General features: G+C 56.8%; 1 protein-coding gene across 1 annotated transcript; it reads left to right on the forward strand.

Annotated features, from left to right (window-relative positions):
- The first annotated feature begins 6,875 nt into the window (after nt 1-6,875).
- SCAMP5 (secretory carrier membrane protein 5) lies at nt 6,876-10,799 on the forward strand. Its single transcript, XM_009819092.2, has 5 exons — nt 6,876-7,029; nt 9,093-9,249; nt 10,016-10,117; nt 10,352-10,469; nt 10,604-10,799. Exons 1-5 carry the CDS (start codon nt 6,876-6,878, stop codon nt 10,796-10,798), a joined length of 726 nt encoding a protein of 241 aa, XP_009817394.1. The 3' UTR covers nt 10,799.
- The last annotated feature ends 1,684 nt before the right edge of the window (nt 10,800-12,483 follow it).

Raw genomic sequence — 12,483 nt, forward strand, 5'->3', positions numbered from 1 at the left:
GGCCTCTGGAGGCCCCTGGATTGTTTTCACTCCGAGCAGGGCTTGAAAAAATACATAAATAAATCAATCGATCCGATGCCCGCGGAGGTGAAGGCTGTGGCAAGGCAGGATGCGGCCATCCCCTCCCAGCCAGGGCAAAGCCCTGCCTCCCTGTGGTCCCCAAAGCAGCTTTCTGTGGGTACCGCTGCCCTAAATGGGGGGTGGGTATGGGACACCCCCTGATCTGACCCCCAGACTGGGGTCCAGGGTGGGTCTGCGGGTGCCAAGGGAGGACAGCCCCATGTGGGATGGGATGCTCCATCTAAGAGCGGTGTCCCGCTGTGCTGGAAAACCCAAGGGGATGGAGACCATCCTTTCCTGATCCAGCTAACACCCCATGAGGCCCCTTTGGCACAGAGGGGGAAACTGAGGCAGGGCACACAATGCTCCCAGGCTCACCCCCAGCACCCGGCGGCAGATTCAGGCTTTGAGCATCCCCCAAGTCCTGCCCGGCGCTCTGCGCTAGCGAGCATGCCTAGTCGCTACGCTTCCACCATGAATCCCTCACTCGTATGAGACAAAACAACATAATTTTTCCACCTTTCCACTTGATGATGCTTTGTGGCATCCTTGCAGAAAGCGCTTGGCTCCTTCCTTGGGCGGGCAGGGATGGATTAAGTCTCTCAGGGAAACTGCTGCCTTCAAAAGATGCTAAAACCCTAGGAAAATAATCGGGAGGGATTTTAGCAACCATTCGCAGAGCGTGTGTGGTCAAGGGAGCTGAGAAATCCCTCTGAGTCGTTATTCAGGTGTGGAAACAGCCGTCGGCAGCACGGGAGGGTTATGTAGCCACCAAGGGCCAGCAGCACCGGGGCTCCAGGCGAGCCAGGGCTGCTCGGTGCCGAGCCCACAGCCGGATGAATCCCTGGCGCTGGGTGAACCATCCAACCCTTCTTTCCTGACCCAGGACCAGCTTCTGCCTCCCGTGGCCCATTTTTCGTGGCGTCGGGGCGCCTTCCCCACCCATCGGATGATGGAAGCAGCAGCAGTTTCTCCTTCTCCATCCCCCGCCGCCACCTCTAATTGCTGCTTAACAAACTCTGCTTATTGCAGCCCCCGAAATGGAGGCAGACGAGGTGCAATCATAGCCAAGCCTTTCCGCATCCCTCAAAGGGCTGCGGAGGATGTGCTCCCCCCAAGGCAAAGGCTGCAGTGGGGGGGCATTAATGACAGGGTCTTGCTTCCCCCCTCCCCAGTGCTTAAAATGTAAATGAAATTCATTATTAGCAACTCCATTGCTAATTACCATCTGAAGCCATTCATTAGCCTGTCAGCTTATTTGTTAGAGGACAACAGAGTGGATCGGTTATTCCAAGCGAAGGAATAGCTGAAATGAGCTCAGCCGCAGCCAACAGTGGGGTAGGAGAGGGAGGGGAGCAGGGTTGGGGGGGGACACAAAGGCACAGACAGCCCCAGCCGTGGGAGGATCAGCAGAAAACCACTGGGAGAGAGGATGGGGAGTCATTTAAAATGGAGAAGAGGCAGATGGTAAAGGCAGCAATGGAGAAAAAAATACAGATAAAGCAATTACACCCTGCGTATCATCTGTCTCTCCTCCCTGAACATCCCCTCTTGTCACACTGGGACCCAGGGACTGGTTCCTTCCTCCCTTTCCCCATTGCACTTTCCACATCCCAGCGTCACGGGCTGCCAGGACCCTCCAGAGCTGGGGGTCCCATCCCAGGGGGGGGTCCCCATCCCTGCAGGACCCTCTTGCCTGGCTCCAACCCCACAGGAAGTGTGAGCTTGGAAGGGCCATTTGGCAGAGGAGCCGAGAGGGGAGGGCTGGCAGTGGCAGGGATGGAGAGGGCTGCAGGGGACAGCTAGAGCTGACAGTGGACCCGGCCAAGCCTGGGAAAAGGGGGAAAAAAAACCCAGAAACACATTCCTAATAGAGAGCAGGGCAGCTGGAGAGGAGCAGTAACCCAAGCCCCTGTCCTCTGCCTGCCCTCTCTATATTTTCTTTCATCCGAGGTGACCCTGCATGGGAGCAGGTCGGAAAGTCGAAGCACCCGATACAAGGAAAGTCTCGGCGCCACCGTCCATCTCTGCGTCACATCAGCCCAGCTCAGGTCTCAGGTGCTCATCACGTTGCACTCTGCAGCAGGGCGATGCCTGGGTTGATTGCAGCCCCGGGGAGGGGGACACAGACAGACCCCCGGGGTGCCACAGCTGCAGGGACCCCCTGCCCCAATCCTAACCAGGGTCTGGGAGCTGCTGCTTCCCAGGAGCAGCCCCCAGAGGATGCGACCCCAGGCTCCCCAGGGTGCAGGGGCTGTCTCAAGATGCCAGAGGAACCCTAGGAGCATCCTGGGGTGGCACCAGCTCCCCACTAACTGAGCTAGCAATAGAAGCCTCCTGCCCTTCCATAAGCAGAAAACAGCAGAGCTCAAAAATAATCCTCATCTTGAGGGGGCAGGCAGTAAAAGAAAGGGGGGAAAAAACCTTTTACAGGACAAGCACCCTTGCAAAGCTCCAGCACAATAAGCAGGGAGACATTGTAAGGGCCCTGAGGGCATTAAAAAACCCTAATGGTCCTGACCAGCCCCACCTGGGACCCCCACCCACATCCTGCCCATGGCCCAGGAACTCTATTTAAGCTCAGCCCAGGGGTCTTAGTCCTAATCTGATTTGTGTTATGGCTGGTCTCTAGGTCAGCTGTAGCCACCCTTATTCCTGGTCTCTGCTAGTCTGGACTCTGACCTGTGGATTGACTTCATGGCTTGGCTTTGAACCTGCCTGCTTGCTGTGACCTTGCTGGTTCTTCTAGACCCTCAGTTGAACCTGACCAGCCTGCCCTGCTCAGGTAGTGTGGGATGGGCACTGGGCAGTGAGGCTCTTACCCTGCCCCTGTGTTATCCCCTTGGCTCCTCAGGCATCCCCCGTGAGCAAGGGGAGCACGCATCCATTTGATTTCCGAATATCTCTTGTTGTAAAGCCTGCAGGCAGATGGAAACGTGGTGGTGCCAAGGGCAAGGAACGGCTCTGCAGTTGGCCATCACCAAAGTCTCAATGAGATGGGAAGGTGCTGCGGGACCCAAGGCAGACAAAGAAGCAGGTAGGGAGCAAATCTAGATGAGAGAAAGCTCAAGAGACAAGAAATACAGGACACAAAGCAGTTCCCATGGTCCTGGGCCCAAGGGTGGGATCTCAAAGCTGATCTGTGGTGAAATTCAGACTGAGCTGGGTCTGCCAGGAAATCCTCCCCAGGGAGCAGGGTGAGGTTTGTGGCCAGCCCCAAATCCCCGGGGTGCTCAGTGCCTGCGTGCAGGGCGGTGCAGGCAGAGCCAGCGCAGCACTCCAAGTCTCAGAGCACCACCGTGAGGTCTCACACGTGGGTGAGCAGCGGCGCTTGGCAAGAGTGGGGATCCACAACCACGTCCCCTTCTCCCCTTGCTGTTCGTGTTCCTCTCCTGCTGCCGTGCAGGGGATGGAGCTGGTTGCACGGCGCTCCTGCTCTCTGCAGGGAACAGCAGCTCAGGGTCCAAGGCCCAGAAGGTGCTTAGAGTGGACAGCTGGGTCCTCAGATATGGGGTCTTCTGTGGCACGCTTATTTTCCTGCTTCCCTCTATTTTACCATCTGTGAAATAGGTGTCTTCCCCATTTCTGCCAGGTTTCCTTCCTAGTATCCCCACAGAGCGATGCTGTTCATCTGCTGAGGGTGTTTGGTGGCCAGGGCTCGCTGGTTTAAAGAGATTTAGTTGTGTCCCTGCCCTGCTCTTCACGTCTTCCCATGGTGGGACGTTGTCCTTGCTGACCCCCGTGCCCCATAAAGCAAGCTAGTGTGCTGACGCTCGAGGTTGGACACCAGGAAGGGAGGACGACTTAGTTGTCAAATAAAGCCGGTTTCATGATGCTGCACCGACATGCTTGCAAGCACCGAGGCAGGAGGTCCAGGTGGTCTGCACAGGGCTCTTTGCGATGATGCTGAGGACAAGGGACACTGCCTACAGAGTCCTCATGTTGCTTGGAGTCCTCGGGCTGATTTGGGATTTATGTCCCCTTTAGGAGCTTTTTGTCCCCGTCCTAGCCCACCTGTGAGTCTCTCTTCCTCTGCCCTTTGCCTCCCAACCTCAACGTCGCTGGCAAAAGCAATCAGCTTATCCTCTGCCCTTTGTGCAAGCCATTAATTAATTACTGCATGGAGCAGCACTGGGTGTGAGGCAGGCCACCATGGGAACCTAGGCAGGGTGATGGGGACGGTGACTTCAGACCTGCCTGGGACAGTGGGGAAACTTCCTGCTCTTGAAAAAAGACCCTGCCCTGCCAGGGTCTGTCCCCCGCAGAACCCCTGCCCCACAGAGGGTCGTCCCTGCCCCATAGAGAGTCTCTTCCTATCCACGTGGAGCTTACCATACCAATGCCCTGTGGAGGGTCTGCCCTGCCCTGTAAAGACCCCACCACCCTATAGAGCCCTCTCCAACCCTATAGAGCCCTCTCCAACCCTATAGAGCCCTCTCCAACCCTATAGAGCCCTCTCCAACCCTATAGAGCCCTCTCCAACCCTATAGGGGCCCCGCCCCGTTTCGGCGGCCCCGCCCCTCCCCGCTGGCGGCAGCAGGACCCTGGACAGCGGCAGCGACCGCTCTCGCGAGATCTCGGGGCTGCCCATAGCCAGGCCGGCGGCGGCGCCGTAGTCTCGCGAGAACGCGGCCGCTGCGGCAGGAGCAGCGCCAGGCGGGCGGGCGGCCGCCGCCACCCGCCGCGGGACGGGTCGGGTCACGCCACGCCACGCGGGTGAGTCCCAGGGCCGTGGGGACGGGAGGGGGGGGGGCTGCCTCGGGGGGGGGAGCGGACGGGTGCTCCCCCCGAGGGGAGGGCGGGGGGGGCGACCGGCCTCTGCACCCCACCCCCTGGCTGCACCCCACTGCGGGGTGGTGCGCGGCGTGGAGGCGCCCACGGAGCCGCCCGCACCCGCGTGGGTGCCGTTCGCTGCCGCCGGGGACCGAGCGTGAGGCTAAGCCGCCGTTCTCCCTTCGCCAGGCCGCTGCTGGGAGGCCCGGGGGGGGGGGGGGGGGGGTGCGGGGGGGCACGCGGTCCTTCACCCGTGGAAACCCACGGGCAGCAATCCACGCCGGGGCCGAGCCCTGCTTGCCCTCCCCGAGCATCGCACCGCGGGGCTGGCACCCCAGGCACCCGTTGGGGATGGTGCGGTTTCTCCTTAGTGTTATCACCCGTGGGTGGCATTGCAAAAGCTCCCCCCCACCACCACCAATTTTGCAAGCCCCCCCCTGCCAATTTGCAAAAGCTCCCCCCCAATTTGCAAAGCTCCCCCTCAATTTGCAACCCCCCTTCCCCAATTTTGCACAAGTCCCTGGTTTTTGTAAAGCTCTTGCAGCACCAGGGTGGGCGTCGGGTCGGGGGGCACGCCCGGCCGCGTGTTCCCGCTCACGGCACATGTGCGTGGGGGCTGCGTCGCCGAGCCGCTGCTGGGGAGACGTCAGCCGCGCTGGCAGCTCGTATTTATAGCGCCAGAGGGATGGAGTCGGACGTCGGCGAGCCGTGGGGGTTTGCTTTGCCTGGCTGGCGTCTTTGGTGCTGGGTGATGGTTGTAGAGGGGGGGCTGCCCTGGCGGAGACCCCCAAATCGCCCGTAGAGCCAGAAGCACCGAATGCCGGGACCCCGTGTCACGAGGAAGGGGTTCACCGCCACCCGAGACAGCCTGGGAAAGGGCAAAACCTGCAGGCAGCACCCGGCAGAGCCGTGCAGGCAGGTGGGGATCCGCAGAGTGGCCGTCTTCATGCTCATATTTAAAACCTCAGCTCTTAATTTTTGCTTTAATTGTACTTAATTTTCGTTGCTGGGACAGGTCTGAGCATGGCATGGTCTGGGACTGTCCTGGCATACTGAGCTCCCACCTCTCCCACCTGCAAGATACCACACAAGGTGCCAAACAACATGAGTAATCATTAAGCCAGCACTCAAGTGACTCATTAGTGACAATCACCACTGATTTTTTTTTTTTTCCAGCTGATATTTAAAGCTGATTTCCCTGTTCCCTTTCGGCCTGGTTTCTGGCTTGGGCTTGCAGAGATGGGAGCTGTGATGCCATCAGCAGGCAGCCAGGTAGTTCCCTGTGCTGGAACTCTTTGCAAAAAGAAAAATTAAAGAAAATAAATAATGGTTTTGGGCCAGGTGATGAACTTGAGGATTTCAAACTGCCCACAGCTGCCTCTGGTGGGTCTGCATCCCTCCCATCCAGGCTGGCCCATCTCTCGGGGCTGGATATAGGTCAGTCAGGAGTGGGAGGTTAAGCCTGCGCCCTGCCCCACATTGCTGGATCTTCTCTTAATCTTCCGCCGTAACCGGTGCGTAAGCTTCGGGCCGTAGGAGCTGGGATTTATTCTGCTGCCAGCCAGGTGCCGGCGGTAAGCCTGGACATGTGAATACTGTAGAGTGTCTGTGTAAATAAAGCAAACCGCCCTGTTACAGTGCTGTCCTTGAGCTATTTTGGAGCAGTGGGAAGGCGAAGGCTCTTCAGGGAGGTACCTGACCACTTCACATCACTTTTTTTCTCTTGTTTTCCTCCAGCTTTGATAAAGCTCCCAGGTTTTTCCCCTATTATTCTTCTGGAACGGAGAGGCTGAGCGTGTGCCAGCATGGCAGGTATGGGGGGGTGTCTCTGGCGGGACTGCCCCTTGCCTCCGAAAGGGCCTGGGGCTGGGATGTCACCTCGTTAGGTCCTGGTGGGGGTCCAGGTGTCCACGCTCACAGGATCCATTTGTGGGCTGTTGGTGGCTGTGAAGGGAAATCCTTAATTCCTCCATCAATTCTTAGGCCTGAATGAGGCTAATTAGGAAGCCTCTTGATTTACATTCAGCTCTGTGCAGTGCCCAATGCTCACAAAACTTTTTATTGCAGAAAAAGTGAACAACTTCCCTCCCCTGCCGAGGTTCATCCCCTTGAAGCCATGTTTCTACCAGGACTTCGATGCGGAGATCCCGCCGCAGCACCGTACCATGGCCAAGCGGCTTTACTACCTCTGGATGCGTGAGTCGCTGGGCAGGGAAGGGCTCCGGCGGGTTTGCGTTTGCCTCTCGGAAGGCTGCGCCTCTGGAAGGCACCGGTTGAAAGAGCAGAGCAAGATCAGGGGAAGTCCTTCTGCCCCTCCAGGCCTTGGTGTCTCCTGTTAAAACCCCTTGGGGATGGGACGGGGACTGCAGCATCCCATGGGCTTCGGCCCTTCCAGCCTCCAGGATGGAGGTGTGGCGCTGGCTCAGCGTCCGAGGGCCATCGGTGACCTTGACGTCCCGCTGGAGCCCGCTGTGAGGAGGAGACGGCTCAGCACCCGTGCATCCTCCTGCACAAGTATTTACTCCCCTCTCCGTCTCGCTTGGCTGCCGGCCTTGCCCCCCAGGAGAGCTGCCAAGCTTCTGCTGGCTTTCTTTGGCAGCCGAGCTGGGGAAGGGCTTTCTCTGCCACCCCGAGCTCCTCGTGAGCCCTTTGGCAGCGGCCCGAGGCTGAGATGCCGCTTGCACTGGAGGGCCAGGGTGCCTGCTCCCCAAAACAGGGGAGCCCAGGGCTTCCCCCAAAGCCGGGTCTTGCCTGTTCCTCTTGCATGCCTCTGTGTGCCGTGCTGTGCTAACAGAGCTGTCACCGCCTTCTAACTCTTAAAACTAGCCCAGATCTCTCTTCCTTAGCGACCCCAGGCAGGGAGAAGAGCTGGAGGGACAGATCGCACCCTCACGTATGTGGAAACGTATGCGTGCAGCTCAGGGGGAGCTGGCACCATCGTTTTATTTGTTTTTAGAAGAACTTAATCAGGTGTTTTCCCTGAACTTTGGAAGCGTACCAGTGCCCAGGGAGTGCCCTGTGCTGTGGAGGCAGGTTATGAGGAGCTGAGCTGGCACCGGAGAGGTCGGGCGTTTCTGCTTTCAGCACGGCGCCAGGCTGGCACCCCCAGGGCAGTGTCTCGCTTCGGCTTTCGGGGACCGCGTCCCATTGGGAATGTGACCCTCGGGTAACTTCCCCCATCATGTCAGGAGGGTTAGTGCAGCTTTTCTATCACGGGGGAGGAAAAAAAAGTTGTCTTTCCCTGGAGAAGCTGCCTTGGGGGTGATAAACCCCCTCCCCGTCTCAATCTGGCTCTTCTTCCTCTGCTTAATTTAATAGAGCTCGGTTCTTGCTCCAGCCTCTCCCACAGCACAAGCACCAGCTCTCTGAGCCAGTCGCCTGTCTCTTGGTTTCTGTCTCCGGAGCTCCTCTCTGGATCGTTTTCTCCCCAACTCCCCCGCAAACACCCAGCCAGACGCAAGCGCAGAGAGGCTGAAGGATCCCCGCGGTGTCCTTGGGGGGCTTTAGGGAGCAGCGAGCGCCCGGTCAGTCCGGCCAACTGAGCTCCCTTTCTTGCCAGCTGTAGCTCTCTTGCAGGAGGCGGTGGGAGGGTTTTAATTCTCGTCGAAATAATGAATCATTCTCAAAAATCGGAGGCGTCAGAATGCAGATGAGCCTTCTCTGCTTTGTCCTGTGTCTGCTAAGCTGGGCTTCATAGTAATGGCCCTTGTATCGCTTAATTCCGAGCAGGGGTGGGAGAAGCAAACGTGCCAACCCCCTGAACTGGCGAGGCGGGGGCTGGGAGTTCAGGACTTCAGCTGTCAGCAATGCTTGGGGGGTGTTAGCTCAGGGAACTCTTGCACAAGCTCCTTCAGTGAAACTGTAGCTGGAGGCTTTGCTTTGATTCCTCTGGTTTCCTTCTGTTGGTGGAAACGTGCCCTGGCTCACTGGCAGCAGGGGCATACAGCCCCTCCCTGTCCTCTGGAGCCCCATGAGCCCTGGACCTGCTTAAGACATTGCAACTCCAAGTGATAATTTTTTTTTTTCCTCCTGTTCCTCAGCTGAGGTTAGACCCCCTTTGGCCTTGGGATGCTCCCTGGCCTCAGCCAGCTTAATTTAATTTGAGGGAAATCCGGCTAGAGTAACACATCGCTGTCCAAACACGCTGGAGGTCAGCCCCGCATGGGCATCCGTGGGATCGGGGTCTCTCGTATCGCACTGACGTCCTTGCGTACGCGCTACTGTGCTCCCTCTGTGTGTGTGTGTGTGTGTGTTTGCAGTGAACAGCATCACCTTGGCGGTGAATCTCGTTGGCTGCCTCGCATGGCTGATTGGAGGCGGTGGAGCTGTTAATTTTGGACTGGCAATTCTCTGGCTCATTCTCTTTACGCCCTGCTCCTATGTCTGCTGGTTTAGACCTATTTACAAAGCTTTCAAGTAAGTGGTCACACCTGAGCCCGGCTTCTCATGGTCCTTTTTTTTTGTTTTCCTTCCTAAATGGTCAATGCTTAGCTTGGGGCATTGCCTGAATATTTGGGGGAATTCCTGTTCTTTCTGTCCAGCCCTTTACCTTTACTTTCTAACCTTCAAAGCAAGGGTGTTTGGGATTTCCCGAGGGCCAAAACCCCAACTGTGCGATATAAAGACACCCTACGTGTGCCTCTGCGCAGCGTCAGAGGGAGTGATGAGGGTGCAGTTGAGGTGCCAACTTTCTCTCCCCTCCTGCCCATCCTTGAGGCTTCTTTTATATTTTTGACACAAGTCCTCGAGGTGCTTATATTGATTATCCGTGCTGCTGAGGTCAATCCCCAGTGCACTATCCCCACATCTAGAAAACTGGGGGTGTATTTCTTCCCCATGCGGGAAGGTTGAGTCCAATGGCAGGGCTGTGCGAGCCGAGAGCCGTGTCTGAACACGGATGCCCCCTTGCCTGATGCGCAGAGCTGGCCGAGCCGTGGGGAGGGTCTGATGCCCCATGGCTTTCCCAGGTGCCTCTTCACCACCTTCAGCCTCTCACAGTTTCTCCCTTGCCTATAGTTTTCCTCCGGTGCCTGCTCTCTGCAGGCAGCTCCGCTTCTCACCACCCTCTTGCTAAACCACAGCTGCTTCTGCCCCGAAAGGGTCTGAGATGTGGGAGCGTCTCCCTTCCCTTGCAATGCAGCAGGGATGGAGGTGTAGGGAGTGACTGAGCCTTCTCTTGCAGGACAGACAGTTCTTTCAGCTTCATGGCCTTCTTCTTCACCTTCATGGCCCAGCTGGTGATCAGCATTATCCAGGCAGTGGGAATCCCTGGCTGGGGCGTCTGGTAAGGAAGATGCTGCTCTTGTGTTGGGTGCAAGGATGGTCATTGTTGAGCTGGTGCTGCGTCCTCTCAGTGTTTTAACATCCTTGGTGCTTCAGTAGCTTCTCTCCTTGGGGAAGATGGTTTGAGGAGCTGGGAGGGTTGGCGGGGGGGGGGTGTTGGCAGGCTGGGGTGTGCAGAGCCAGCCGGGAAAGCCCCAGGCTGCTGAATGGACCGGTTGTTTTCGTCTCCTTGCAGTGGCTGGATTGCAGCGATTTCCTTCTTCGGGACCAACGTGGGGTCGGCTGTGGTGATGCTGATCCCCACTGTCCTGTTCACGGGGATGGCAGTCTTCTCTTTCATCGCTCTCACCATGGTATGGGAGGAGAGGGGGGGTGCCATGTTTTTAGGTGCCGTGTTGCTTCAGGGAGCCCTTGCCGCTACCCTGGAGATCAGTGTGAGCTGCAGTCGCTCAGCGCCTCTGGATCTTCTCTTTCCAACCTGCTACAGGTGCATAAGTTTTACCGGGGGAGCGGGGGGAGCTTCAGCAAAGCCCAGGAGGAGTGGACCACCGGGGCGTGGAAGAACCCCCACGTCCAGCAGGCAGCACAGAGCGCGGCGATGGGGGCAGCGCAGGGGGCCATGACGCAGCACGAGACGCAGTACTCGGCCACCCCGAACTACACCTACTCCAACGAGATGTGAGCAGCAGGACCTTGTCCTCGGGCGAAAGATCTGGGGGGGAAGGGAGGAGGAGGATGGCTGAGCCGAGTTTCTGCAGCTATTTCAGAAAGTCAGAGTGTACCATAAGTTCTTCTTTTCCTGTTCTTTCTAACAAGAGCGTTTGGGATTTTTTTTTTCTTCCATTACTGTCTTGAGCTCTTCTTTTCTCTATTATTTTTCGTTTTGAAGAGGCCATGAGTTGACCTGCAGGGCTGTTGTTGTGCGTGGTAGTAAGTGTACGTTCACATGTCTTCTTTTTCCCTGTGAAATAATGTGTGGTGGTGGTTTTTTAATTACTGTGGTGATAGGTGTATGTTAGAACTACATCAGCCAAAAGCCCGCCCCCCCACCCCAAAAGGGAAAGATAAAAATAGCAACCAGCACCCATCTCCCCTCTTGGAATAAGCCCTGAACCCCACAGGTTTCCAACGTGTGTGAGTTTTCTCTTTCACTTGGTAGTGTCCAGCCACTTGCCACTGTCTCAGCAAGGGCAAGCAATCCTGGGAATTCTCCTTTTCTTTTGCTTTTTAACTAGCAGGTGGCTGGCTGAGTTAGCATATAAAGAAAACCCACAAAACCACCTAAATCCTGCTGTTGATATGCTGGAAGCCAAGAGATTCCTAATCTACACCCTGGCTCAGGATCTACAACTTCTCTCAGTGTGTGGTGTTGTAAATGAGTAGTTCACATTTTGATGTGGCAGACCAGAATTTCGTGCGTGACCACGGGCAGGAGCCCTGGTGCACTGTGTGCGTGCGTGCGTGTGCGTATGTTGTGGAGCGAGGACAGGTTTTCCCATCCCGTTCCAGATTCTGCATCCTGAGTCTGTTTTGTAAAGGCTTCTGTTTTGAAAAGCGGTTATAAAATTGGCAGAGTGTTTCTCAGAGGATCTATTCTTGGGTAAGGCTCCGGGTCAAATCTTGCCACCCCGTATGCAAGCACGTACGACCAGTCTCACTGACAATGTAAATAGCGAGGCCAAGATTTGTCCTGATGGCTTTAGAGGCGCGCACTAATTTAAGGCTCTTTAGGAAACCTCCAGGCTGGCAAGAAGGATTCCTGCTCACTTGCGCTTCTAAAAAGCGCAGTGAAACGTGGCCATCTATTTTCCTGGTGCAGAAATCCCTGCTCCCGTCAGCCCTGAATCCCTGCCCAGTTGGGGGAGGTCGGGCTTTAATTATCTTGCACCTTAGCGGGAGGCAGCTGAGCTCAGTCTAACACCTCTTGGGCTGCAGCAGCTGGGGAAGGTGACTGGCAGACCCTTGAAAAGATCAGTTCGTAAACGGGAGCTGATAGATGCTGCAGGGTAGGAGCAGGGAAAGCTCCTTCTCAGAGATGCTTTTCAGACTCTAAATGCACTTTAAATACGCCAAATTTTTCTCCAAGTCCTAGAAAAGCAGCCCAAACAGAATCCGATCTGGCCCCTTGGCTCAAATATCTCCTGCCTGCAGCAGGCAGCCGCTAGCGCTGCAGGCAGCGAGCTCAGCGTGCCACCGCTCATGCCCACAGCTCGCCAGAGCTGTGCGAGTCCCTGACCCCTCGCCCCCCGACCCCTCTGGCTGTCCGGTGATGCTCGTCTCTGACTCTTACCCACGAGAATCACCCCAAAGAGAACCTTCTCTTTTCCAGCAAAGCACACCAAGAATAGTTTCCTTTTTAAGGGTAGC

The sequence above is a fragment of the Gavia stellata genome, chromosome 13 (assembly GCF_030936135.1).
Source record: "Gavia stellata isolate bGavSte3 chromosome 13, bGavSte3.hap2, whole genome shotgun sequence".
Taxonomy (NCBI): domain Eukaryota; kingdom Metazoa; phylum Chordata; class Aves; order Gaviiformes; family Gaviidae; genus Gavia; species Gavia stellata.

What these genes read in the sequence shown, in the direction of transcription:
- SCAMP5 (XM_009819092.2), top strand. Translation starts at nt 6,876, where the DNA reads ATGCTCACAAAACTTTTTATTGCAGAAAAAGTGAACAACTTCCCTCCC. An exon ending in GCTTTACTACCTCTGGATGC is followed by an intron (nt 7,030 to 9,092) that starts GTGAGTCGCTGG and finishes GTGTGTTTGCAG; the next exon opens with TGAACAGCATCACCTTGGCG. An exon ending in CCTATTTACAAAGCTTTCAA is followed by an intron (nt 9,250 to 10,015) that starts GTAAGTGGTCAC and finishes CTTCTCTTGCAG; the next exon opens with GACAGACAGTTCTTTCAGCT.